The following is an 18272-nucleotide window of genomic DNA, read 5'->3' on the forward strand; positions in this document are numbered from 1 at the left end:
GGAATGAATGGCAATGATAAGTATTTTGGCTCTTTGTTCTTGCTGCATGTCCTGTCTTATTTGGATGTATCTTCATTGAGTCAGGTCAAGGAATTCCATGGCTAGTCTCCCCCAGAATCCCTCTTCACTTCTTACTCTAAAAGCACCTGTTTGCTCAAAATGTTTAAATCAGAACTTGAAAAAAAAAATTGAGAAAAGGAGAAGAAATGACCTAAGAAGAAAATCTTGATTCTTCCTCGTTATGACCTACCCCAATCTCATTTGCTGACCACAACCAAAAACTGCAAGGCAACACTAGTGAAGGAACTATTTTGAGAAGGCTTTACAGTTTGAACTTTTTGGACAGACACTCTCCACTCCAACCTCTCCCACCTGGCTAAAATCAAGCTGCTCACATTTTCATTCTAAGACACTGAGGGTGGGGTTGGCCCTCTGTGGATATGGGGTAGTGGTGGGGCAGACAGAAGGCCTTGGATTTGACCTTCCTACAGGGATGGTCAAGGAAGGATTTCTTCTCTTTTGTTGTTCTAGAAAGAGCAACAATAAAGGCCCTGTAAGCTAAAAATGACTGCATCTGAGCAGGCCAAATGGGAGGCAGCTGCACTAGCTTCTGATGCTGCTTCTTACTGGCTACTGGAGAGTAATTCTGATTTGACAGGAAGCCCTGGAAACCTCTTAGGTTCCTTAGTAGCCTCAAGCCAACAGGCTGAGACACTCTGCTTTTTGAGGGGTAAAGGGCAGGCCTTAAGCAAATATGTGCAAGGTACGTACGTGCTAAATGTATCCATTTCTCCAGTCAGATTGATTCGTTCAATCAGACTTACATCAACTTTTTCCTTGAGTTTTTCTTCTAGCTATTAAAAATAGGAGAGTAAAACATGCTTAACAATTATCCAAAGGAGTATCATAATAAGAATACTTAACATCTCCTGAGTTTGATGATTCAGGTTCAATTTCAAGTACTTTTCACGTAATGACTCATTTAATTCTCACAGCCCTATGAGGAAGATTCTATTATTATCTTCATTTTACAGAAGAGAAAATGGTGGGGGGGTGGGGGGGTGGGCGCCTGGGTGGCTCAGTCGGTTAAGCATCTGTTTTTGGCTCAGGTCATGATCCCAGGGTCCTGGGATTGAGCCCTGCACCGGGCTCCCTGCTCAGCGGGGTGTCTGCTTTCTCCCTCTCCCTCTGGCCCTCCCTGCTGTTCATGCTTGCTCTATCTCTCAAATAAATAAAATGAAAAAGAAGGAGTAGAAGGAGGAAGAGGATGAGGAAGAGGAGAAGAAAAAATGGAGGTGTGATCTCCCTAAGACAGTATATGGTAGGCTGAGGAGTCAAACTTCCTCCAAAGCCTCTGCCCTGTAGCACTGGGCTAGTTGTACTTGTTTCTTATGACACACTGATCATTTCATTAATTCTAAAAAGACCCCAGTTTTCAGGATCTTCCCTGCTCTATGAACTGCAGGCTCACTCACCAGCACTGGAAACCTATGGTGGTTAAGTGGCAGTAAAAGCAGTTCAAGTATTCACCAAGTGCTGCTATGGGCCACCCACTATGTGAGGGTGTTGGGGATACCGATATAAACAAAAGAAACAACGTCTGCCTTCATCAGCCTACAGCCAGGGAGAGAAACACTGGCTATGCTCCCAGCTGCCTCAAAGAAGTTACTACAAACGTGGTGGCACAAAACAAATTTATTCTCTCACAGTTACAGAGGCCAGAAGTCCAAAATCAAGGTGTTGGCACGGTTGGTTCCTTTGGAAGTTCTGAGGGAAAACTATTCTATGCCTCTCTTCTACCTTCTGGTTGCTAGCAATCCTTGGTGTTCCTTGGTTGGTAGACACATTACTCCAATCAGGTCCAATCTCTGCCTCTATCATGTGGTCTTCTTCCCTGTGTCTGTTAGCTCTCCCTTTCCTTTCTTTTTTTTTTAAGAGTTAAGAGATTTATTTATTTATTCATAGAGACAGAGAGAGAGGCGCAGAGACACAGGAAGAGGGAGAAGCAGGCTCCACGCAGGGAGCCTGACGTGGGACTCGATCCCGGGTCTCCAGGATCACGCCCCGGGCTGCAAGCGGCACTAAACCGCTGCGCCACCAGGGCTGCCCTCCCTTTCCTTTCTAAGGATGCCAGCCAGTCATTGGATTTAGGGTTCACCCTAAATGCAAGATAATCTTTTCTTGAGACCCTAACTTAATTATAGCTTCAAAGACCCTCTTTCTGAATTCACATTTACAGGTTACTGGGAGTTAGGACTTGGATACATCCTTTTGTACAAATAAGCCCATATGGCTCCCAAATCCTTTTGAAATGACTGTTACAGTCTGATATTTTTCTTGCTTCTTGTATGACATGATGCTCCAGACTCATCTTGTAGATTTCCTGTCCCAGACCAGGAATTACTAATTTCTCCAGGAAGCTCTGGTTTCTTTTAGGGAAAAATGGTATTTAGAGTTCACAATATAGGTGCTAAGAATGTACTGACTTTCATAATCTGTAAAAATAATCTCCACAAAATAACAAAAAAATTGACTACATCTATCATGAGTCATCAAAATGGTCTTTGATCTACTAGTACTTCCAGAATTTTTAAGAATCTGTTCTAGAAAAATAATGCAAAACATATTAGATGTTCTTTGTAGGATTACTTCAAGAAGCAAAAACCTGAGACAGCATAAACAATTATGAGGGATACTATGAAATAATTTATGGTACTATCACTTTATGAAATATAACTATAACAACGTTGGCAATAAAGATATAACAACAGGGGAAATGCTAGTGCTGTGATGTTAATAAAAACAACAAAGGGATACAGGAATGAATTAAGATTATAGCATACAAAACTACGTGTAAAAGGACTGAAAGAAAATACTTTAAAATTGCTAATATGATTATTTGATGGTGATAGGATTAAGAGTCATCATTTTTATTTTTCCCCCCTTTGGTACCATGGTTATTTTACTTTAATTTTTAATTTTTTAAGATTTTATTTATTTATTTATTTGAGAGACAGCAAGAGTGAGAGAGCAGAAGCAGAGGGCCCAACAATGTGGGGCTTGATCCCAGTATCCTGGGATCATGACCTGAGCTGAAGGCAGATGCTTAACTGACTGAGCCACCCAGGTATCCCTATTTCTAATGTTTTAAACCATTTATTTACTTAATGTATTTAATTAATAATTTTTTAAAAAATATTTATTTATTTATTTATGATAGACATAGAGAGAGAGAGGCAGAGACACAGGAGGAGGGAGAAGCAGGCTCCATGCAGGGAGCCCGACATGGGACTCGATCCCAGGACTCCAGGATTGCTCCCTGGGCCAAAGGCAGGCGCTAAACCGCTGAGCTACCCAGGGATCTCTTAATTAATAATTTTAATATAAATTTAATTAATTTATAATTTATCTTTAATTTTACTTTTAAAATAACATATTACATATGTTTATGTCTTTCTGTTTGGTACACATGCCAAACAGTTAAATAGTGTTTCTTCATCACAGAAGTCTGGAACCCCTACCTTGGAGGTCCTTGTAGATATTGCTGTCCTGCCCTGGGAGTTTTTGGGGCTAAAGGGATTGCTGTCTCTGGTTCCAAGGCTAAACATTTACAGATCACTCCCTGTGTGACTCAATGTGACCACGTCCCCAAACAGAGCATGCTATTGCCTCTGTCTGGCTTAACCTCAACTGTGAAGTTTAGGGGGAACACTTCTTATTTTGGCTTCTTGTATTCTTGCTCTGGCTCACAGGCACTCCTAGCTGTACTGTCTGAACTATAATTTATGACTACCTTCCTATGATCCAGACATGTGTAAATAATAAACCCAAAAAGGGAGGCAGAGCACAACCTTCTCCAATTATTTTCCTTCTCTTGGCCTTAGGAATTCCAGACCAATGTGAAAAGGAACTTCTAATCCCATGTCTAAGGCTGAATGGAAAATTCTTCTGGGTCTTCCTTCTGCTGATGGGGAGCTCCAGGAGAGGCATCACCCTTTCCTGCTTCACAGTTCCTGAACGTCAGCATCCAAACAATGGTTGTTTGTTTAGGCAGACTGAGAATGCTATGTACATTTTAGGAGACACATAAAAGCCCAGAGGATTTTGCTTAGCCTACTAACACTTCTGAGATGGAATCACTGGCTGTGACTCATCACCACCAAAGGCTGGGTCCTAGCATCATATTCACTGCTTTTCTCATATGGGAGACAGTGCTACTGACCTACTTTCAAGAGGACATGCCCTCTGAATAGCTTAAACGACTCTGGGGAGGAGATCAGCCAGACTTTCTTGCCCAGTCCCCTTTTAACAAGGCTCTTCTGTGAGATGGCTGCCTGGACCATCTTCTGAATGGACAGCAATTTTCCTCTAGGACCAACTGGTCTGCCCCAGGTGGTATGTGGCTTGTTAGGGCCCATAATTTTACCTACTGAGTCAAGAGGCCCAGATGGTTCAGGAAAAGGAGGCAGTGGGCAGCTCACCTGCTGGGTGGTAGCCAGACAGTACTCGGCTGTGCTTAGGATGCCACAGATGAGGCAGAGCTCCTCTAGAGTGAACTTGGCTACTTCTGAGCCTTCCTTTTCTTTGAGGAGGCTGCTGATGGTCAGCCCTCCACTGCTGCTTGTGGTTCTGAGGAAAAGGAACAGGAACTAGTTAGGCTGGGACTTCTCATTTGCTTCCTGAACAGGTAACCGGACATCTTAAGACAAAGAAAAGGGGGAAGGAAAGGCTGGATATGGCCCAAACAAATTCATGTACAATGAGCCTCTTTCCTACTGACCTTACCTTGACTATCATCTGTTTAAATTCTCTGACCATCAGGAGTGGGAAGAAAAATTCCAACTGTGAGCCTGTAATCAGTCATATTAACTATGATGACTCTGGTACTCAGAGAAAGGCTGCTGAGTGGCCTCTCTGCTTAGCTTACAATCTCCTGATCTGGAGAGCTCATTCAGGATCATCTGTGGTACAAGAGGTTGTTCCACAACTGTTTCAGTTAAGAACACTGCACAGGAATTTGTACATTGTGCTGTAGAGGGTACCAAAGTGAATGTCAGACATGGTTCCTGCCCAAAGGCCACCTTCCTACTGATCTAATAATTTGCTCACAAAACGTAAAAATACAGTTATAAAACCTATTTCAACTGTGAGATTTTATATATATTTTTAAAGAAGACAGAATTCAACTACATTTACCTTAAAAATAAAAATATTTTAAAAATAGCGCTAAAACTGCCCAATCTTATTGGTAATCAAAGATTTGAAAATCTCTTCATTTCCAGCACTTACAAGGGTGTGAGGATGCTGACACTCTCTTGCACTATAGGTCAGGTGCATTAAGTTGTACAGCCTTCCTGGAGGTATATTTCAGGAGCTTAAAAAAATGTTCACATTATTTGATCCAGTGGTTCTACTCCTTTTCAAGGATGCTTTTCTGAGTGTTATTTAAAATACTAAACTGGTTGGGGGAGGCACCTACTCAGGTCATTATCTCAGGGTCCTGAGATTGAGTTCCACACTGGGTTTCCTGCTAAGCAGGGGAGTCTATTTCTCCCTCTCCCTCTGCCCATGCTTGTGTGCTCTCTCTCACTCACTCACTCAAATAAATAAAATCTTGAAAAAAAAAAAAAAAAACTAAACTAAAATAGTGAGCCCAACCTATCTATCAATTAAGAGGATAATCAATAAGAACTTCAGAAGTTAAGTGAGGTTCTTCTGTATGTTGGATTATCACAACATCAACATTAAGTGTTTTGATGACTATACAATGTCCTGAATGCTGAATGTTCTCTGTTGGCCTCCCAGATCCATTCATTACTCTTCTCTTTCCTTCTCTATGGTTCAGGAGACTGACCTCTACAGACTTATCATGCTGGCTCCCTGGCCCTCTGGCCTCCTGTTGGGTTCAGTCAACAGAAGTTGCAGCAAGAAGTTGGAGAGGTAGAGGAGAGACACATCTGAATACTAACGAGGCCTCCTACTCCCTCTGCTTCAGTAGTGGTGCTGGCAAGGACTGTGGCCCTCCATTTTCTGTGTGGCAGCCCTTCATCAACAGCCCCAGCTCTCAAGCGAGTTTTCAGGTAACAACTACCTCCTAGTATTGGGATGCTTCAGAACCTTCTTTTGGTTCCTTTTACCTTGTCCCCATTTCTGTGAATACTTGCTTTGGTGATAATACCCTAGCCGAGTATAACATTTGTTTCCTGCTGTGACACATGGGGAAAAATGCTCACAGGATGATGTTAAGTGAAAGCAGCATGGCAGAAAACTACAAGCTGTATAGACCCAATACTGTTAAACCAAAGCACAAAATCACACACATTATATATAAAAATAAAGAACAGAAAAATATATGCCAAAAAGTTATATTTATTTTCTCTGGCTGGTGAGATTATAGCTGACTTTTATTTTTGTCTCTATGCTTTTCTATGTTTTCTAAACTATAATAAACATATTTTGGTGATCAGGATAAAAATTATTAGAATTTTTTAAAAATATTTTTTATCATAGTCAAAGAAATTCTCATTGGTGAAATATATCTATTACTTCAAGTCTCTGGTTAGAACACAGGTATTTTATTTTCTTTCTTCCAGATAATGTAAAACTCCCATGTAGGACACATTTTAGTGAAAACAACAGCAACTACTTCCAGAATTATTGGATTTAGCCGGGGGGATAATTTATAAATACTAAATTCCTAAGCATTACTTTATATTATTATTATTATTTGTTTAAGGTTTTACTTATTCATGAGAGATACAGAGGCAGGCAGAGACATAGGCAGAGGGAGAAGCAGGCTCCCTGCAGGGAGCCCAATGTGGGACTTGATCCCGGGAACCCCAGGATCATACCCTGAGCCAAAGGCAGATGCTCAACTGCTGAGCCATCCAGGTGTCCCCACCAAAGCATTACTTTAGATCATACTCTATCATAATCAAAATTGCTATAGAACCAAAATCTTTAATATTTTAATTAGTTAATCAAAGTAGGGTCCATGCTGGGCTTGGAGCCCAATGCAGGGCTTGAACTTATGACCTCGAGATCAAATCCTGAGCTGAGATCAAGAGTCAGATGCCTTAATCAACTGAACCACCCAGGCACCCTTGAACCAAAAATCTTTAGTTGAAAAAATCTAGTTGAACAGCCATTTATTTCAATTAATAAGCATTATAACAATATTCTGATGTCCCAGAACACCGTGAAGTCACTATAATTAGGGGCTGTGCTATGTAACCTCCTCTTCCCAAGTCCTACCACATCTTTAAACATGAGACTCTATTCAACAAGACACATACAAACTAAGAGACTTTGGAACATAATCAGATCAAGGGAAATGCAGATTCATGCTTCCCATGTGTTTATCATCCCAGGGCATACTCTCATTGAATGAAACTGCCTGTGCTGTTAATAAAAGTTATTACCACCACCACCTTACTTTTTTTGGCCACCTACCTATTGTTGAATCCACACAGAATAAATACATACATGATGGAATTGACCCTTGAGTTCACTGTGGTTAAGATCTGACCTATGCTGGCAGCCAGTGACGGTATTTCCTCTAATGGTCTTGATCAGCTGTGGAATCCCATTAGAATGGAAATCATCTCAGACCCTTGGGAACTCGGTAAGAGTGTTTCCCTCCTTCCCTGAGACTCTTAGCAGTTCAGTAAACAATTTCAGATTAGATTTTCTTAGATTCCCATATTTAGGTATATTCAGAATCTTGCTTCACCACTCAGATCAGCAAGAATGGCACTCACTTGGGTAGATTGCCAGAAAGGATTTTCCAGGCATATTCTCGGAGGTACTTCTGGAAAATGGTGGTCAGAGCGATCATTGGCTCCCCAGTACTGAGTTGAGAGCACTGCACCATGCACTTCTTGTAGTAGACAAAGAGATCAGCACAGCTGGGGAGCACAGCACCTCCTTCTTCAGTGTTGGGCTTAGGTGGCCCCTGGGCTTTGAAATCGGCCACAAACCTATCAATCAGCTCTCCAAGGTTTCTAGAAGGAAGAAATCCTACAATGTTATTTCAAGAAAGATAAAGCAAATGTGCTCAATTGCCATGGGTAAATCATTCCTAATGCTTTTCACGTTTAAAATCAGACTTTTATCCATATCTTCATTAACCACCATCAGCACTCCAATAATTTGAGTGCTGCTTTATGCTTCTCAAGGCATTTCATGATCACATCTGACCCCAAGCCTCTGTAAGGGAGATAAGGTATTACTGGATCCTCTAAGAGATGAAAAAATTAAGGTCTAAAATGTTTGTCACACAATTTAGTGGCATAGCTGAGCCTAGAAGCTACCATTTAAGTGCTTGCACTGGTCCTACTATCATTTTACTACCATTTCCTCTCTCCACAAATGAAAATCCTAAGTAACAACAGTGATCATTTTCTGAACACATACAATATACCAGGCACACGCTGTGTCAGTAATTTATTTTTTAAAAAAACTTTATTTATTCCTGAGAGACACACAGAGAGAGGCAGACACAGGCAGAGGAAGAAGCAGGCTTCCTGTAGTGAGCCCAATGTGGAACTTGATTACAGGACCCCAGGATCACGACCTGAGCCAAAGACAGACACTCAACCACTGCAGGTGCCCTATGTCAGCTCTTTAGAAATGTCGTTTCACTGCACTTCACTCAATATTCACAATAACCTTATGAAGTATGGACTATTCCTGTCCTCATTTTCAAAAAGCAAGGTGCAGAAAAGTTAAGGACCTTGTCCAAGGTCATAGAGCAAGAGAGGAGCGGATCCAGGATTCAAAACCAAATAGCCTGGGCTCAAATTTCATGCTAAGCACTCTACCTTCGTACGTCTGAAAATACAAAAAGGTTATGGTGTCAGCAAATATTTTGATATTATTAAATGTGCACATAAGACAGATGCCTAAGTATTCTTATATACTTAGAAATATTCTAATGCTTGGGGTTTTAATGCAGTATTTCATTTTATTTTATTTTATTATTTTATTTTATTTTTAATTTTTATTTATTTATGATAGTCACAGAGAGAGAGAGAGAGAGGCAGAGACACAGGCAGAGGGAGAAGCAGGCTCCATGCACCGGGAGCCCGACGTGGGACTTGATCCCGGGGTCTCCAGGATCGCACCGTGGGCCAAAGGCAGGCGCCAAACCGCTGCGCCACCCAGGGATCACTTAATGCAGTATTTTAATGCAGTTTTTTCCTTAAAACTTTCAGAATCAAAAGGGTAAAAAATCTTGGGACAAGGGAGGGTATGGCAGCCTCAGGCTTGCAGCAGGTCACGACAGTGATGACGGCTGTAGCTGTCTCCTCATCCCCCATTCAAACATCACTGAATCTGGCTCAGTCATACTGAGTCATCATAGCTAGGACCCAACAGGGCTCTACTCATTGTTTCCTGCACATTTGTGCTGTATGAAGAATGGGAGGAGTCCCCACCTCTTGACATTTTATGTCTTTTTAGGTTGCTGTCTAAGGCTACAAGAATCCAGCTGTGCTTTCAAAATGTATTTATGTAACAGGAAGAAAAAGACAAGAACCACACACAGCATCAATTAGCAGGAATAGGAGAAAATTGACATTTTACTCAAGAGATTTTGTTATTGAAAGTTTATTATATCCAGATGTAGCCACTCTGCCCTCAAAGAACTTCAGGTCTAGGCTAGGTCTTTGTGGTGATGGTCAGCAAGCAGGGAAGGAGAGGAAGCTGCAGGGTCACCACCCCATTCCTTGTTGCCTCTTCTTGCCCCCCCTTTCCTGTAATCTCTCATTGCTCCTGCATGGGGACCCTCCATGCCAGCCAGATTCCCCTCAACTGCCCCCTGCCCCATCTCTATCCCTGACTCTGGGCCTTTGCCTGTAATGCCTGGATGCCTCCCCTGGCCAAGGAGGCTCTTCTGCTACCTCTCTACTCATCCTTAGGCTTGGCTCAGGGCTCAGGCTGGACAACTCCCACTCCCACCACCTTCTGTCTCAATTTCAACTTCTGTCATTTGCCATACACTGACATTTTTATTATTATTATTATTATTATTATTATTATTATTATTATTGTAACACTTTACTATCCAGCATAAGGAAGGATGTCAAATGTTCAAGAAACAGGGATCCCTAGGTGGCGCAGCGGTTTGGCGCCTGCCTTCGGCCTAGGGCGCGATCCTGGAGACCCGGGATCGAATCCCACATCGGGCTCCCAGTGCATGGAGCCTGCTTCTCCCTCTGCCTGTGTCTCTGCCTCTCTCTCTCTCTCTCTCTCTGTGACTATCATAAATTAAAAAAAAAAAAAAAAAAAAAAAAAAGGAAACATGACAGCCTTCTCCTATCCTGGGCCCGCAGCACAGCAATGTATCAATAATGGCTTTCTCTTTCACTGATCTTTGGTGTAATTTCAGAATCCTTCTTGAACCAGCATCTAGCTAGTTACTGATAAGCTGAAGTTGGTACACAAGCTAAAGGTGCTTGCTCAATCTTCTTCCCCGGTTCATATGCATTATCACATGCTCCTTGAGGGATAATGTTTATTTCTTCCTGCTCTCCCCAGGCCCACCCCTCACGCTTATGTGTGTAAAGGTAATCTTCCAGTTATGTCGGTGCCCAGTATGTACCCAGCTGGTCAGCCCTACACTCTGCCTGAAGGACAGGAGCAGAAGGGTGGGAAGGTGGGGATGGGGCAGGGGCTGGTGCAGGGGAGGAGAGCACATAACAGAAATCAAAAAGTTCCACTTGAGTCTTCTTAGGAGAGATGCTAATTGCCAAATCTCTAGTGCCAACAAAAACAGGGGCCAGAGCTCTGAAGTGTTTTTATTTTAACCACTCATCCAGTTCCCCTAGTAGCTGAAGTCAGGATACTTACTTCCCTGCCTCGTATTTCAGAGCCAACCTGATCAGTAGGATTATAAATTAATCATGCTCCTAAAACAAAAGAAAATTTCCACTTAAAGAAAACCTCTGAAGTTCTTGTATACTTTGCAGGCTGTCTCCCAGAGCACTTTTGACGCCGTCCTCTGGGCAGATGAGATATAAACCCGTCAGAGTAAGCTTCCCTCCCTTACAATGCTACTCTTTGCATCTCCATGCTTCTGTGCCATAGGAGACACTGGAAAACAAGTAATCAACATGTCACAGCACAGATGGCCCTATCCAATGGATTTCAAACTGAGCATGTAGTATGTGCATATATACATATAAGATATGTATAAGATATGGTATGTGCATATATACATACAAGATATAAATGAGTTCAACTAAAAACAACAACAACAACAACAACAAAGGTTGTCATTTCTTCTAGGCACCAAACACTAGCCTGAGTCTGGCCAGACCCTGTAAGACTACTAGAGAAAGGAGCATGTGGCATATTGACCTGCTGAGTGGAGTCATAAGGAGGTGTCTTTCACACTATAAAGCAATTACAATCAAGGAAGAGTTTCTAAAGGGTCAAGCCCTGATCAAGGTGCTGCTGGGTATGGTGGTCAGGACACAGCATCAACCCATCAGGAGCTCTAATCTATGTAAGGAGTCAGAACGCTCATGCTCATGATGTTGAGATTTCAAGATAGCAACAAAATGCTAATTTTGCAGTACAGACAATATTAACCATTTGTTTCAGACAAAGGAAACCAGAGAGAAAATTCTGCAGTAGACTAGATGAGGCAATAAAGGCCTGGAGTAGAAGTGAGCACAGTATATGGTCTGTGGGAGGGAGGACGTAAGGAAGAGGGGATGGGGCAAAAGTTTGACCTTCAGTTTGATTTATACAGTCCTCTGTATTCCCACAGCAAACTACTGGTAGCTTCATGCCTTCATGCCATACACCACAATCTCCCACCAGGCCACAGGCCTATAAACAGATGCCTGGGTGGCATCTGTGCCAGATGCATTAGAAATACTATCTTCTCACAACAGCCCCGAGGAGAAGGCATTCTTATCTCCATTTTGTAAATGACAAAACTGAGGCTGAGCAAAATAATATAGCTTGCCCTAGGTCACAGAATTTGTTGGAGCTGGAATCTGAACTTAGGGGTGTCTGACTCCAAAAGCCAGCTTTATCCACTGTACTGTGATTTTGATTTCACAACACTAAAAAACTCTACAGATAGATGGCATTGTGCTTGTTGCTATGTTCACTTTCTCTCCAGCTTAAAGGAACACACCATGGATGTGGATGGTATCTTTCACCTCCTCCTTTGCAGCATGAGCTTTCTGCCCAAGAATGTACAAGCATGTCAGGGGGCCATGTGAACTACTGCTGAGGGTTCCACCGATCGATGAAATGACCCAAGATGAAAGACCACTGCAGAGCAGTATCAGTAGAGGAAAGACTAAGGCAGTTTCTTCTGGGATTTGCAGTCAGCATCCCCAGCAACAATACTCTAACTGGAATGGCACAGGGAAAGGAAGATGGCAGTCAGACAAAGCTGGCAAGGAGGAGATCATGGGCAATGAAGCTTAGGATCCCCCAGAGTTTACAGAGCTTGTTAACTCAAGGGTACTCAAACTAACTTGGACCCCTTCCTCCCCTGCTCTTAGGTAGAGGCCGACGACTTGGCTCTAGTATGGCCAGTGGTGTTGCAGAGCTGAGGTTTGGCTTGATCACAACTGGGAGATGGGTTACACACAGGTAAATGGGGCAAATAAATAAATACAGGGAAGATCTGGGGAGCCAAGTTTCTCACTGCTGTGGAAGGTAGTTAGAAACAAGGAAAAGGAGAGGCTAAAATAAACCCTGTGGTATTAGATCAGAATTAGAGTTATTGGCATAAACTCCCAGGTTTTAATAAGTCGGTATAAAAACAGATATGGAGGTATACATATATGTATATACCCACATATAATCCTTAGCTCTTTCAACTGCAAGTGCCTAGAAGCATAACATTCAAGCAGTAATGAACATATCTGATCCTCCGAACTTAGTTTCTAAGTATCATTTCCAAAGAAACAAGGGATCTTGGAAAAATGGGTGACTCCAGGGCTGGGGTAGGAAAGTGCCAGAGACTCTGGTATATTTTGTTGTGCCAGAAATGATAGGTGCATGCAAAAAGCATGAAAAACCAGTTTGAAGGGATTCCAGTGGCCAAATCAGGGACAATTTGAGCATTAAAACAATGACAGAACCTGAAAGAAAAAAAAGACATCAGTGGAAAAACTGGTGGGAAATCCAAATAAATCCTGAGTTTAGTAAATAGAACTGTACCAACGTTAACTTGCTGGAGTGGTAACTGCTATGGTTATATAAGATGTTAACATCAGGAGAACTTGGGAGAAAGGAATATGAGCAATCAGTGCTATTTCTGAAACTTTTATGTAGGTATAAACTTATCCCAACATAAACTTAAAAAAAGGTAATAACGGGGGATGCCCGTGGTGGCTCAGCAGTTGAGCGTCTGCCTTTGGCTCAGGACGTGAGTCCCACATTGGGCTCCCTGAGAGAAGCCTGCTTTTCCCTCTGCCTATATCTTTGCCTTCTCTCTGTGTCTCTCATGAATAAATAAATAAAATCTTTAAAAAAAAGAAGGTAGTAACAGATATAACCCACTGAATAAAATAGGAATCTATGGGTACATGCTGACACAATAAATGTGGAAAAGAGAAAGCTTTCTCTTAAAATATAATGCAAACTAATAAAAGCAGAAGAAAAATTGTATTAATAATAATAATAATTGACAGTATTAGAAAAATTGTCATTTGGCAACTGTTTTAGTAATAAGTGATTCAGGCAGGTATCAGCGGGAGGTGGAAGATGAGAAAAAGACTATTTATATGGTTTTAATGTTTCTCCTGACACTTATTATTATTACTTATTAATAAATAGAGAAGCCTGGTAGACTCCATCTAAAGCAAGTAATAAAAATTGAACACAAGTAGGACACTGTGTCCTCCTAAAATGAATTACTGAAAAGAACCCAGCATCACTTCTGCATAAATCATAAATCATGAAGAAACATTAGTCAAGCTCAGATGGAGGGACATTCCACAAACAAATTGGCCTGTACTCTTCAAAAATTTCAAGGTCATGAAAGATAAAGAAAGAATGAGTTATATTTCTGGATTGAAGAGACCAAAGAGACATGACAAGTAAATGCACCCTGTGATTCTGGCACGGATCCTGGATCTAGAAAAGACATGACTGGGACTACCAGTGAAATGGAATGGAGTCTATGAATTAAATGGTACTAATGGATCAAGTTAACTTCCTGACATTGATATGTACACTGTGGCTAGGTAGACTGTATCCTGATTTATAGGAAACACACACTGAAGTACTAAGGAGTAATGGGGGCACTCTTGTCTGCAATTTAAAGAAAGTGTCTATGTAGAGAAATCTCTTCTCCAAGCGTCAGCCAGAGAAAATCACTACATTCCCAAGAGTAAAAGTTATATAACTTCCTTCTTGAACATAAACAAAAGTTGAGAAAGCTGCTTAAAACATAGAAGGACAGGTTAGCCCAATCTGCTGAGGAGACAGCTCTGGGGATATCCTTACTTTCTTCCTCCTCCCTAGGTACTGGCTCTGCAGTTCTCCCGCTGCTATTTGGCTTTTGGCTGGGGCAGGTGCTGCCAGAACTTTGCCTGGGCAGGTGAAAGGCTTGGGAGATGAGAGGGCGGACTCCATGCCAGGCCCAACAGAAAGCTGGCAACACTGATCAGGGCTACTTGAGAGTCTGGAACGAGAGCACCAGGTGGGCAGGGCAGGTATCACTTGTGCCAAATGCCAGCATGTCATCTCATCTCATCCTGGCCACTGATCCTGTGGGGGGAACATTACTAACTTGACTGTAGAGAGGATAAAACAAACTCCAAGAGGTTAAGTACCATGCTTGAGGTCCCAGGCTAGTGAGTGCAGACTCAAATCCTGGTCTGTCTGGCATCTAGGCCCACGCTCTTTCCACTACACTGTGTTGGGTCTCTGTCATCTGGGAGCTTGTGAATGGTCTAAGATTTTCCACCCTTGCAGATTTTTGAGTCAAAGCTACAAGACTGTAATAAGTACAAAATCAGTCCCCACCTGAGTTTCTTCCCTTAGGTTTCTTTGACAAAAGGACTTGTAGAACCCCTTGAAACTGCACTCAAGATAGTGTGTGGGTTTACGTGAATTTTCTTTTGGCAAGAGAGTCTATAGTTTCATTGAGCTCTCAAAGGGATCCATGACTCAAAAAAAGGTTAATAGCCACTGCCATAGGCATTATTTTGTCTGATTCTCTGCTTTAAAAGATGAGGAAATGGATTTCTTGAACTCTGTTTTCTACTTCAAGCCTTTGCTGCTTATTCTGGAGCGACAACAGCACAACCTACGCAATTCTCCTACAAGTAGCTTCTGCTACTTCCCCAGTGCTGTGGAAACATCCTAGTGAGGCCAAACGGCAGGATGAGTGGCCAGCACTTCATTTTTCATAGAGAAATGGAGAGTCCCTAAGGAAGGGTGGTCTGGCTCTCTGCCCGAAGTATCATGAACAATGAGTACACTTTATATGAATCCAGGCTATGTGAAAAGAGTAGATACCAGAATTAAGAGAATTCAGAAAAACAACTCTCTAGACCAGGTAGGTCTGAGGAAAGTATGTGGTTATTTCAGATATCCACTTTAAACTCTGGATCCAACAGCTTTTAAACCTTTTTAAAAATAAGAATTGGAGTTGATGAGAGAAGAGGTTTTGTCCAAAAATAGTGATCTAGGTGGGCTGCTCTAATACCTGTTAATCTCTTAGGTAAATAACTAAATAACTGGTCTTTTACCTGTCTCTTGAGGTGTCTCACTAACTTCCTGAGAAAAAACCTTTTAACACAGAAGACAAGGTGTTCCAAAGGAGCAAATGGCAATAGCAATTACTGCCTTTCTGTGTGCTTTTGGACATAAGTCCAAAGAATAGAGAGGAGGCGGCAGCCTGGCTTTGCAAGGCAAATGTGAAAGCACCTCTTTCTTTGGGGGCTAGGAAACAGGAGGTTGTTTCTGTTAACATAGAAGCTCTTCTACAAAGTTCATTTTCTACAACTTTAATATGAAACATTTTATATTTGTTTTTTAAAGATTTATTTATTTATGAGAGAGAGAGAGAGAGAGAGAGAGAGAGAGAGAGAGAAGCAGAGACACAGGAAGAGGGAGAAGCAGGCTCCATGCCCGGAGCCCGACGTGGGACTCGATCCTGGGACTCCAGGATCACGCCCTGGGCCAAAGGCAGGCGCTGAACCGCTGAGCCACCCAGGGATCCCCACATTTTGTATTTATATGGGGTCAAAAAGTAGATGCAATCTACAGAATCAAATAGGTGAATAATAATAAGGTCCCATGTAGTGAATCCACTTGAAAAAGTCTCTCTCTCCTTTTTTTAAAAAAAATCTCTTAATCTTATGGTTTGCCTCTGAAACATATTGGGAAATAAGAATTTGCTAACCCACAACAGAAGCATTAAAAAAAAAAAAAAAAAAAGGGACTAAATTTCAGCACCTAAATGCTTTCCCAGAGAACTTCCCTTGAGAACTCTCTCACAGTCGCTACTGTGCTCCCCACGTGAGCCACTGTCGGGTCCTCCCAAGTATGTTTTTTAGGCTACAAGGCCTCGTCTCAGAGCCAGGACCAGCCTGTCTCCAGAAACCTGACTTTTCCAAAATCTGCCTTCCAGTGTGGAAGGGTCTTCAATTGATCCTCTGGCTGTGGACAGAAATTCAGGGATGAGGAGAGGCCTTCCTCTTTTTCATGAAAAATGGACACTGGAACTTGAACATACTCCTCTGACCACTGTGAGGAAACGTGGCAGCAGTGGGCTGCTTTGTGAAAATTTTTAGGAACTCCTGTGTTTATAAAAAGTATGTATATTAAATGGATGCTAATCCATAAAAGAGGGCAGCCCCGGTGGCACAGCGGTTTAGCGCCGCCTGCAGCCCAGGGCATGATCCTGGAGAACCTGGATCGAGTCCCACGTCAGGCTCTCTGTATGATGCCTGCTTCTCCCTCTGCCTGTGTCTCTGCCTCTCTCTCTCTCTCTCTCTCGGTCTCTATGAATAAATAAATAAAATCTTAAAAAAAAATCCATAAAAGAAAGTAAGAATCTACCAGTGCATACTGACATAAATAAGCACACACACAGGCGGATGAAGGGGAAGTGCTTCTTTACAGAAGAAATCTAATTAATAAATACAGGAGAAATGATGGAAATGGAAAATCAACATTTGGCAAACACTATAGTAATAACTGCTTCAGGCACGAATCATCAAGGGATGTCAAAATGAGTGGGCACAGTGTGAGGAGAAACAGGAATAGTTACATAGTCCCAATGTATTCCCCCACATGATACTTATTAATTACAAAGAGAAAAATAGTAGCTTCAAAGCAGAAAAAGCTAGCAAGCACCATCTTAAGTGATCAAAGTTAACATCACCAGTAATGAGACATAGCCACATGAAGTGCCTCCTGATGTGATGTAAGCAGAGGGACATGACATCACCTGTATGGTATACTTGCCTGCAATGCAAAATCTAGATTTAACCAAGAGCAAACATCAGACAAACTGAATTTGAGGGCAATGTAGAAAATAACTTGTCAATCAATACTCTGTAGTGTCAAGGTCATGAGAAATAGACAAAAGACTGTGGAAGGATTCAAGGTTAAAGGAAACTAAAGAGACCTGACAACCAAATGCATGATGGGATCTTGGGCCAGAAAGTAGACATTCATGGCACAATGTCACCCTCCTGGTTTTGATAACTGTGATTATGTAAAACAGTAGCATTCTCTGGGGGAAGGATATATGAGGATTTTTGGTAACTTTTTCAGAAGTCTAAATCATTTCAAAATGAAAACCTAAACAAATTATACTGAAAAATATGTATATTAGAGACAAGGCTTTCTTTCTGTATTTTCCAGTGCCTGCCATGGTCAAGCCCTGTGGGCTGACAAGTGTAGCTATATAAGAGCTCAGTACCTATGTGGGAAGAGTTTGTTAGGGATCCATTTAGGACCTTATTATTAGAGTAAAACTAGGGGTTCTAAGATTTATGGATACAATAAATGATAATATTCATAAGAGTGAAAAATCTCCTTAGAAGGTTTCCAGGGAGGGTCACAGGAGGCCTGTGACCTCCTTCAACCTCTGGAAAGGGCTGTGCCCTTGTGAGGCCCAACCACGACTAGAGGAGGGAGAAACGCAGTAGAAAACAGCAAAACGTTCATCACTCACTTGTCCTGGGACTCAATATACACGTAGAGATGAGGCTCGAAACACTTGGAGACAATGCCATGAAATGGATTGTCTGGGGCTTTAGGCTTCTTTGGCTGTAAAG

At 41.9% G+C, this 18272-nt stretch overlaps 1 protein-coding gene across 5 annotated transcripts in view; it reads right to left on the bottom strand.

Moving 5' to 3' along the window:
* The window catches only part of VPS53 (VPS53 subunit of GARP complex), a 143576-nt gene that overhangs the window by 41748 nt on the left and 83556 nt on the right, over positions 1-18272 (bottom strand). For all 5 annotated transcript variants that reach the window (XM_077851815.1, XM_077851817.1, XM_077851814.1 and 2 more), the window contains 4 exons: positions 18170-18264; positions 7761-8003; positions 4482-4629; positions 772-854 (listed from right to left, as the gene is read on the bottom strand). In XM_077851815.1, the coding sequence (XP_077707941.1) occupies positions 772-854; positions 4482-4629; positions 7761-8003; positions 18170-18264 (569 nt within the window). The remainder of the gene's footprint in view (positions 1-771; positions 855-4481; positions 4630-7760; positions 8004-18169; positions 18265-18272) is intronic.

This window comes from Canis aureus, chromosome 16 (genome assembly GCF_053574225.1).
Source record: "Canis aureus isolate CA01 chromosome 16, VMU_Caureus_v.1.0, whole genome shotgun sequence".
In the NCBI taxonomy this organism is placed as follows: domain Eukaryota; kingdom Metazoa; phylum Chordata; class Mammalia; order Carnivora; family Canidae; genus Canis; species Canis aureus.